The sequence below is a fragment of the Crinia signifera genome, chromosome 2, assembly GCF_055691185.1.
Source record: "Crinia signifera chromosome 2, ASM5569118v1, whole genome shotgun sequence".
Lineage (NCBI taxonomy): Eukaryota > Metazoa > Chordata > Amphibia > Anura > Myobatrachidae > Crinia > Crinia signifera.
Window position 1 is genome coordinate 194,572,514 of NC_139218.1, and position 10,220 is coordinate 194,582,733.

Consider the following 10,220-nt stretch of genomic DNA (forward strand, 5'->3'; position numbering starts at 1 on the left):
ATGAGGCTGACGAGCTGGTGGCAGATAAATCAGAGAATGATTTCAATGCTGACATGGTGGAAAACCTCCTAACATTGGTACACAAATCCCTAAATATCGAGGACACACAGGAGGAGGTGAAACTCCAAGAGTTGCTGTTCCGGGATAAGAGAAAGAAAGGGAAAACTTTCCCTTTGTCTCAAACATTAAAGGATATGGTGTCGGATGAATGGAAACATCCGGATAAAAAGATCACGGTACCGGCAAAGATAGGGAAGATGTACCCATTCCCGAAGGATCAGACGTCCACTTGGGATGAGGTTCCTAAAGTCGACGCAGCAATAGCAAGGATATCGAAAAAGACGACCTTGCCTCTCGAGGACGCAAACATATTCAAAGATCCTATGGAGAGGAGAGTAGAACTGGGGCTGAGGAAGCAGCACCTGACGTTGGGGGCAGCTATGAAGCCTGCGGCCTCTATGGCTATCACATCCAGGGTGTTGCGTGAATGGTGCCAGCAACTGGAAGCGGATATGCTGGACGGTTTAAGAAGGTCAGACATGCTGAAGACTGTGCAGAATATACAACTAGCCGTCGAGTTCTTATGCGAGGCATCTTTGGATACGATGAGGCTGACAGCAAGGGCGAATGCTACAGCGACGGTAGTAAGGAGAGCACTCTGGCTCAAACCTTGGGCGGCAGACGTGCAATCCAAGATAAAGTTATTGTCACTTCCTTTCCAAGGTGACTATTTATTTGGAGCACAGCTAGACCAAATTATAACAAAGATGTCCGGAGGGAAATCGGTTTGGCTCCCACAAGAAAAAGTGGTTAAGAGAACGGCAGTGAATAGGTCGGTTAGATACCAACCACAGGAATATAGAGAGGCGAGAAGCTACCGACCAGGTAGAGGTTTTCGCAGGAGCAATTGGTCTTCAAGGGCAAATTTTCGTTCCCAAAGGGGAAGAGAGAATAGATTTGCCACAGGGCAAAGCTCACAATGACGCCAAGTTTCAGGCGGTAGGGGCCAGGTTGCTGAGATATATAAGCACCTGGGAGAGGTCCACAACGGACAAGTGGGTCCTCGAAATAATAAGGACAGGATACAAACTGGAGTTCGGGAAGATTCCAGGGAATTTTTTTACAGAATCCCCCATACCAAGAGACTCGTCAGAAAAAGAAGCTTTGTTGTCAAGTCTAAAGGAGATGATAGATCAAGGGGTAGTGATAGAAACTCCCCGAGATCAAGTGGGGATAGGTTGGCATTCCCGCTTTTTTGTGGTCCGAAAGGCGTCCGGAGGTTACAGGACGATTCTGGACTTAAGGAAACTGAATCAATTTCTAAAGGTGAGGTCGTTCAAAATGGAGTCAGTGAAGAGTATACTCCCGGACCTAAAAAGAGGTTCATACATGACCTCTATAGACCTCAAAGATGCATACCTGCATGTACCTATATTCAAAGGGCATCAGAAGTATTTGAGGTTTTTCATCAAAGGAATAAGTTACCAGTTCACGGCACTTCCGTTTGGGTTAGCCACATCCCCCAGGACGTTTACCAAGGTACTGATTGTGGTAATTGCAAACCTCAGAAGAGAGGGGATAGTGGTCTGGCCATATCTAGACGACCTATTAATTATGGCAGAAACAAGGGACTTAGTTATGAAACACACCAGCAGGACAATGCAGTACCTAACAGAACACGGCTGGTTGATAAATCAGAAAAAGAGCCAGTTGGAACCTACAAATCGGATAAAATATCTGGGGGTGATACTGGATACACAAGATATGAGAGTTAAGTCCAGAAAGACAGCAAAACATGGTACGGACAATGAGATCTACACTAGGGAAGTCTGTCATATCGGCGGAGTGGTGCATGAAGATGCTAGGGCTCATGGCGTCGGCTCTGGAGACTGTACAATGGGCGAGGTTTCATACCAGAAAACTTCAGAAATGCTTCCTGTCACAGTGGAATGGAGTCAGCAAAAACCTAACACAGAGGATAGTATTAACAAGAAGGGCGAAGGAGGACATAAGGTGGTGGTCATGCAGTCGCAGACTAGAAAGAGGAAGGTCCTTCGCCAAAACGACTCAGGTGGTGATTACCACGGACGCAAGTATGATAGGATGGGGAGCAGTCTGTCAAGACCAGACAGCTCAAGGAGCATGGATACACGAGGAAAGGAGGAAACACTCCAACCTCAGGGAAATGAAAGCAGTCCTATGTGCATGCAAGAGTTTCCAGAACCAGCTTATCAACAAGGAAGTGGTAGTCAGGTCGGACAACCAGGTCGTGGTGTCCTATATAAACAAACAGGGCGGCACTCGCAGCCTACACATGATGATGGAAGCAGAAGAACTGTTTGCCTGGGCGGAACGCAACGTGGCGGATATACGGGCAGTATATCTGGCAGGCGAGGAAAATGTAGTGGCAGACGGCTTGAGCAGGACAATGTGTCTACCGGGCGAATGGGGCCTAAACACGGAGGTGTTCAGGACACTAACAAGGATATGGGGCAATCCAAAGATAGACCTCATGGCGACCTACCAGAACAGGAAAGTCGACAGATATATCTCCAGATTCCGGGACCCACAGGCAGAGCAGTGGGATGCTCTGACGGCGGATTGGCCGAAGGAATTAGGTTATGCGTTTCCTCCGTTCCCCATAATACCAAAGTTCCTGAGGAAGGTACAAAGGGAAGGGGCAACCGTGATTACGATCCTGCCGTACTGGCCCCGAAGGGCATGGTTTGCGCAGCTTCTACGTCTGGCAGTAGACGGGCCGTGGAAGCTCCCAAAAAGACCAGACCTACTGGTTCAAGGCAAAGTAAAGAAACATCAACCGGAAGATTGGAACTTGATGGCGTGGCTACTGAAACCAGGGCGCTGCTAGGCCAAGGGTTTTCGGAGCAGGTAGTGAATACCTTACTAAAAGCTAGAAAGACATCAACCTCCAAATCTTATTATAAAATCTGGCTAAAGTATACATACTGGTGCAAGGAAAATAAGAGTTCACCGGAACAGATATCTACTATCTTAGAGTTCTTGCAAAAAGGGTTGGAGAAACAGTTAGCAGTTAGTACTTTGAAAGTGCAAATATCAGCGCTATCGGCCATGCTGGACATCAATATCGCAAACAACAAATATATTCAAAGATTTATACAAGCGGCCAAGAAAATAAGGCCACGCTTTCATCAACCTATAGCTCCGTGGGATCTGAACTTGGTTCTTAAGGCTCTGACGCAGGCTCCTTTCGAGCCCATCCAAGAAATTCCTTTTAGGGTTCTGTCATGGAAAGTGGCATTCCTAATAGCCATAACATCCGCCAGAAGGGTTTCGGAGCTACAGGCCCTCTGGGCAGAAGAACCATTTATGAATGTGTTCGAGGACAAGGTTGTAATGAGGACAAACCCCATGTTCTTACCCAAAGTAGTTTCAGATTTTCACGTAAATCAAGAGATTATACTACCATCGTTTTGTGCAAAGCCTGCAAATGCGAAAGAAGACAGGCTGAACAAGCTGGACGTAGTCAGAATACTAAAGGTCTATTTAGAGAGGTCAAAGAAGGTTAGGAAAACAAAAAGTTTGTTCGTACTAACTGAGGGGAAGAACAAGGGGGAGGCAGCTTCCAAAATAACAATCGCAAGATGGATAAAAAGCTGCATTGCAGAAGCATATAAGGCAAGCAATCAGGTACCTCCAGAAGGTCTGAAAGCACACTCCACGAGGGCAGTAGCAACCTCATGGGCAGAGAAAGGGGCGGCTTCCATATCAGATCTGTGTAAGGCAGCAGGGTGGTCGTCCGTGCACACATTTACAAGACACTACAGAGTAGATGTCATGTCTTCAGCAGATGCCAAATTCGGAAGAAAGGTCTTATCTGCGGTAATATAAAAAAAAAAAAAAAAAAAATCTTTTTCTTTTTCTTTTGTTGTATTCTAATGAATTAATTGATTTATTATGTACCCAGCCCAGTGAGAATTGAACTGCTGGGGCATTTCCCATAAGTGATGGCTGCCATGGGGGAGATAGAGGAAATATCAGATTTTTACCTGATAATGTGTTTTCCTCTACTCCACCATGGCAGCATAGTTCCCGACCCTAAAAGAAATTGTGTTTTTTCTGTGCGATTAACTTTTTGTGATTAAGAGCTAGAAACGAAAGACACAGAGAGAAGGAGGAGGAGCCTTTTATGGAGAAGGGGCGTCTTTTTTTCCTTTCCAAAGCTACCCAATAGGGGAAGAACCCATAAGTGATGGCTGCCATGGTGGAGTAGAGGAAAACACATTATCAGGTAAAAATCTGATATTTTTATGGCGGCAATGTATACATTGCCAGCAATGTATACATTGCAGCCGCCACTGCCACCAATATACATTGTGTTATGGTGGTAACGTATACATTGCTGGCGCAGGCGAATGGATTTCTCCCTATGTACAAGGCTGCAAATAATCGTTGCCATGCACATGGGCGGGATTTTGCCTGACCGAGGAGGCGTTTACCTGATCGCTGGGCTCCAAAAATACGCAGCCCAGCGATCAGTTCTGAATCAGGCCTCAAGAACAGGAATGCACAGAATAATATGGCCGCTGTTCCCACCCTTGGAATTCAAACAAACCCATTATGTAAATAGCCTTATACTGAAAGATTTTCAGCAAAGTCTTTCGCCTCCTGAAAATCTTTTGCTCTTTGGGGAAAATAACTCAGTGTGTATGCACTACTTTGGTGAAAGATAAATCTATCAGAGATTTTGGCAAAGTCTTTTGAAATGAAAGTCTACAAGTGTGTATGGGCCTTTGAGTGCCCAGATTGATTGCATCCTATAGTTCCTGTTTTGTTATAGCAGTGACTGCAAATCTAGGCACACAAGTAGGCAGGCTGCACTGGTTATCTAGGTGGGAAAAATGGGGCAGGTCTTCAACACTGGCTCTTTTGGAAAGCTGTTGTGAGCCAGTGCTGCTGCCCAGTAGTATCTGTGTGGTAGATAGCCAGTCAGTAGGTCAATACCAGCTAGTTGGCAGCGTAAAAGGGTTGACCATTAAATGGTTTACATGGGCTTGTGTAAACAGGGTTAATAGGTTGACCCTTTCAAATGGTCGACATGTGGGTTTTCATATTTTTATGGTTCAGTACTTGTGGACAGGATAAGCTGGGTACACACCTAACAACAATGTATCTGTCTAGTGGAAACAAAAATGTGGTTACTATATGGAAGTAAATGAGACTGGACCGTTTGCTCTTAAATAATGGAAAACAGACAATGGTCTTTCAGACAGCCATTTGGTTTAACAAATGTATCCAAAGAATTGTTTTTGTCCATTTTCCAGCATTTGGGAGCAAATGGTTGATTGCTATATGCTCATACATTTCCAGATTTTTGTTCCCACCAGATGATTGGACCGATAAAGCTGTAGGTGTGTACCCAGCTTTTCGCTTCCAGAGGGGTCAATTAGGCCACCGGTTCCAAACTGGGTGCAGTAGCACCCTTAGGTATCTCGGGACACTTTCAGGGGTGCCCCGGGTCTGTGGTCCAGGACCAAGTAATTTTATTTATGGTCCATGTAAAAGGCAAAACCAGTGTTAGTTGCTGCCAGTCCTGAAATATGTGGACAAACAACAGAAGCAAATACTGGCACTTGGCAGAAGGTTAGTGTTACGCTGCACAATGGGACAGTTAAGGTTAGGCAATGAGAGTTTTAGACACCAGGGGGAGGGCTGGGGTTAAGCACTAGGGGTGTATTGGGGTTGGGCAGCAGCAGGGTTCAGGCTCTAGTGGAAAGATAGGAGCAGGGCTGAAATAACAAAAAAAAATCCATTTGCATGTTGAACTTTTAACCCTGTCCATGTTGATCTTTTGATCATGTCGACCAGTTGGTGTCTACCCTTTGGCTGTCTAACTGGGTACTGTCTATCTTTCAATCCGTGCCATGGATATTTGGATAACTGTAATAACTCCATTGGAGGATTGTTCGGCCTTGTCTAAGTTATACCCAGATAACATGGCATTACGGGCTAACCATGCTCTGACCTACAGTAGGTTCACTTCCTTCAGTCTTGCCTCGGATCTGTAACTACCCAAGTCAGGACATTTTGTCCAGTGTTAACCCATTCTTCTAGGATTTTTAGTTAAATAGTGACCACTTTTTGCGTAACTCTATTAATCCTACCTGATTTTAACCTACTGTACATACAGAGAGTATAGCTTCTGTTTTTATTTGTTGCTAACTTGTCCAGTATTGTAATACCCCTTTCACACCACACAAATAACCGGAGTCCAACCCGGGTCTCTCTGCGGGGTAAAAACAACATTTGGAAAAACCCGGTTCCAGCAACTCTGCATTCCAACCTGGGTTCTACCAAAGGGTTTTACCTGGCTTGCTTGGCAGTGTAAACGAGTAACCCGGAGGCAGCATCAACTCCAAGCGCTGCCTCCTCCCATGCCCCCCAATGACGCTCCGCCCCCAGGGTCAATATCCCAGGTTTTCGCCAGGTTGCTAAGGGGAGCTTCACCTCGCAAATGTGAGTTTTATCCCAGGACGGACATGTGTCCATATCCCGGTTGCAACCTGGCATTTGCAATGTGAAAGGGGTATAAATTGTTATGGTGTTCTGAAATGATCAAATATAACATGTAGTGTTCACTCTAGGATTCTTTTTTAGGGCAGGGTGCTTTCCACCAGGCACGGCACTTTTTTTCAATTGGGAGGGCACATTTTAAATTAGAAATTGACATAAGAAACAAACAAACAATTATATATAATATATAGCGTAAGGGTGCGCAGTGCCACACACAAAAAAGGCAAAAGAAGCTTAGAGGGAACATGTACAGGTATACCAAAGAAACAATGATACATTTTGCTACTGCCTGATACTTGGACAGAGAGAAAATAAACTAAAGGTCCTACGAGGTGTTTGCTCTTTCATTTTTTTCCCTCAAGGTTTGTCCTGTGTATTACTGTATTATGTAGCATGAATCCTTGACATTGTAGGGATAAGGATTAGAAAACCCATTTATAATTTGTTCTGTTTTAAAAGGGGAATGACTAAAATAACCCACACTGTATTTGCAGTGCGTGTATTACTGTGTACATTTTATATTGTTTCTGTTGCAGGTGCACAAGTGTGACTAATTATTTTCATTTTTCCATTTTCCTTCCTCGTGACAGCCAGGAAACCTGTTTTCTGACCCTGCTGAAGCTTCTCATTCAGTCTCTTCCTGTGCAGTCATCTAAAGGAGGTCACCTGGTCCTGGTAGCCAACATTACCACTCTGGGGCTGATGATGAGCCGGCTGCTGGCTTCTTCTGCAGGTATCTGATTCTTTGAAACTCCCATCTCCTACTACTGTAGTTCAATTTCTAAATGATATAGAACAAAATTGTAATTTTCAAGGAGTCCTAGGTGATAAACATCTGGGGTGAAATGTAATAGGATGAGAGATTCAGAAAGTGAGAGATTTGGTAGGAAATCTCCAGGTTTTTTTAAACCGGCAATCATTTACTCTGCACAGCCAGTTTGATTTTGAAGTGTAATCATTTACACTTCAAAATCAAACTGGCTGTGCAGTGTAAATGATTGCCGCTTTAAAAAACACCTGGAGATTTCTTACCAAATCTCTCACTTTCTGAATATCTCACCCTATTACATTTCACCCCTGAAGTGCACAATAATATGTATTCTACATGGGAAGGCAAGGCTTTGCTTTCTCTGTTATGTTGGATTCGTATGAATTCAAATGAACAGGATATGTTTTTCATAGGCAACTCTAGCTGTTATGGGGGCTTACACATTGTGACTATATAGTCAAACTCCTAAAGTATTTACCCTGCCTGTGATATTGATGCATGACTCAGCGGTCGGTAGCGCAAGTATAAATACACTGTGCAGGTAAGGCAATTTGACACTGGCCCCCCTCGCATGGCTAATTTCCCCGCACACATCCGAATGGATGTTTTATACAAATATCCATTCGCAGCTGGGCATGGGAATGCTGGGCATGGGAATGCTGGACATTCCCATGGGCGCAGCCCCTCGCCACACCCCCCCTGCCCACACTGCTAGGTGAACGGAACATCAAGCAAGCAGTTCACCGCGCACACTCGCACCAAGCAGCTGCACATGCTTATTTGCATGCACAGTCACTCAACATCGCTCCCGTGCATGAACACGCAGGGGAGCGTGTCAATTAGAATAAGGGCATATGTCGCATACAGGGGGTTATTCTGATTCACTTGGAAAGGCACAATTACTCTCTCATGGACAAAACCATGTGCACTACAGGTGCGGCTGATGTAACATGTGCAGAGAGAGTTACATTTGGGTGGGGCGTGTACTTCAAACTGATGGCTATATTCCAGTGTAAAAATAAAGCAGCCAGTATTTACCCTGCACAGAAACAATAAAACACCGAAATCTAACTCTCTGGACATGTTACATCAGCCCCACCTGCAGTGCACATGGTTTTGTCCATAAGAGAGCGATTGTGCTTTTCCGAGTGACTCAGAACAACCCCCACAGTGTATTGTCCATAGGCCAAATTGTACAAAGTCAAACTTGCATGTGAATGTAGCTAAAATCCGCTCCATCCACTTCAAGGGGAAGTCGCATAATCGGAATCATCCATAGCCAATATCTCGGTGTGCATGTCCCTTCACATTATTTGGATCTAAAAGGAAAGTGTTCTTTAGTTACTTATGGTAAATGAATTCACCTTGCCTCGTGCAAGGGGCACCAAGCAATGCATATTATTTTTAAAGGAAGTTAAATGTAAATATGTTTTTCATTTACAGTTGAGACCGCTGTTACATAAATCTTTATTCTCTTTTCAGTTTTCCAAGAAAGTGGCTCCCAAGAGTTCTTTTTGACTGTTATTCAGTTCTTGAGATGTTCCCATGTTGCTTCTAGTGACCCTGATACAGAAAAAAAACATATTGCACTTCATGAACGTTATGCTGATGTCTGGACAGACATCTCGGAGTTGTGGTTCCTGGGTGTGCAGGCATTTTCTGCTTGCCTTCCTTTGTTGCCATGGTTATCCCCTCTGGTGCTTAAGTCTGGCTGGTTACAAGATATATTGTGTCTCCTGGATCAAGTTTCCCCAGATTCTGTTGATTTGGAACTGGTGACTGTGTTACAGGCCCTACTCACAGAGCTGGCTCAGGGCAATGTCAACTGCAGAGAGCTCATCCAGCAGCAAGGAGGGGTAGAGAAGGCTAATCTATATGGCATGGCTGCTCTGGAACAGTGCCTGTCTGAGATACTGTGAGTTCTGGGAACTTTGCATACTAACATGTGTTGAAGATGGCTCACGGTTATGAGTAGGATGAATTGAACGATATTCAGGAAAAGCACTTACAAAGAATAAAGCATTCATCTGCTACAGATTTGGTTAAAAATGCTGGGAAAAGTTATTTTTTCATTGTTACCTAGAACCTTGGATCTATGTAAGAAGATGTGTGTATTTTAAATTGAACTGTTTGTTGGATCAAGTTATAAAGACCAATACCTCATTTTCTTCATAGTGTGTCCTAAATGAGTCCCCAAAGGATCCAGTTGGCAAGGCTAACCAGTGTGGCATGCCTGAACTCCTAAATTGCAGATCATGAAATTTTAATTGAAAAATAAAATACTTGAAACATCAAAGTCCAGGGGATACTTCAAAACATTTTGCCTTCCCTAGGTTTCTTAAAAAGCCATTGGCAGGGCCATCTGGAGATTCAGGTGCTGGTTCTGTGGTACTATGTTTTTTGGGGTCAGCTTTCATGATCATTATTAGGAGTCTATACTCTACCTAGTGTCTGCTGCCTCCTCATAGCAGCTTTTCTTCTGTTCTCTAGTTTAGTGGTTCCCTACCTTGTTTTTCTCTCCCATACCCCTTGATTAGACTTTTCTTTTGAGTACTCCCTTCTCTCGCTTTGAAATATCCACAGTACTTACGAGTGGAAGTGAGCGGTATGCATGTCCTTATATAAAGGAGTAGCATGCGGCCAGGAATTGGGTCCCTCTGTGTCAGGCCACTGGCTGGGTATGGTCTCTGGGGTTCCCGCTAATGCCTGTAGGGTTAATGCTGCTGCATCAGTGTCAGCATGGGGTAGATGATCGATAAGGACAGAGCGGGTAGCTCTCAGTGGATTGCTGGACGGGACTGAACCTGAAGTGACGCAACGTGGTTCATCTCCATGGCAATGGGAGACTTCTGCCATTTACCAATATTATTTTCAAATACCCCCAACTGGTCTGCAGAGT

The 10,220-nt window shown here is 44.4% G+C and overlaps 1 protein-coding gene across 2 annotated transcripts in view; it reads left to right on the plus strand.

Moving 5' to 3' along the window:
- Positions 1-9,639, plus strand: part of NCDN (neurochondrin) — a 39,307-nt gene extending 29,668 nt beyond the window's left edge. For both annotated transcript variants that reach the window (XM_083173493.1, XM_083173492.1), the window contains 2 exons: positions 7,143-7,285; positions 8,804-9,639. In XM_083173493.1, the coding sequence (XP_083029619.1) occupies positions 7,143-7,285; positions 8,804-9,240 (580 nt within the window). In that variant the 3' untranslated portion in view covers positions 9,241-9,639. The remainder of the gene's footprint in view (positions 1-7,142; positions 7,286-8,803) is intronic.
- Positions 9,640-10,220: the final 581 nt, after the last annotated feature.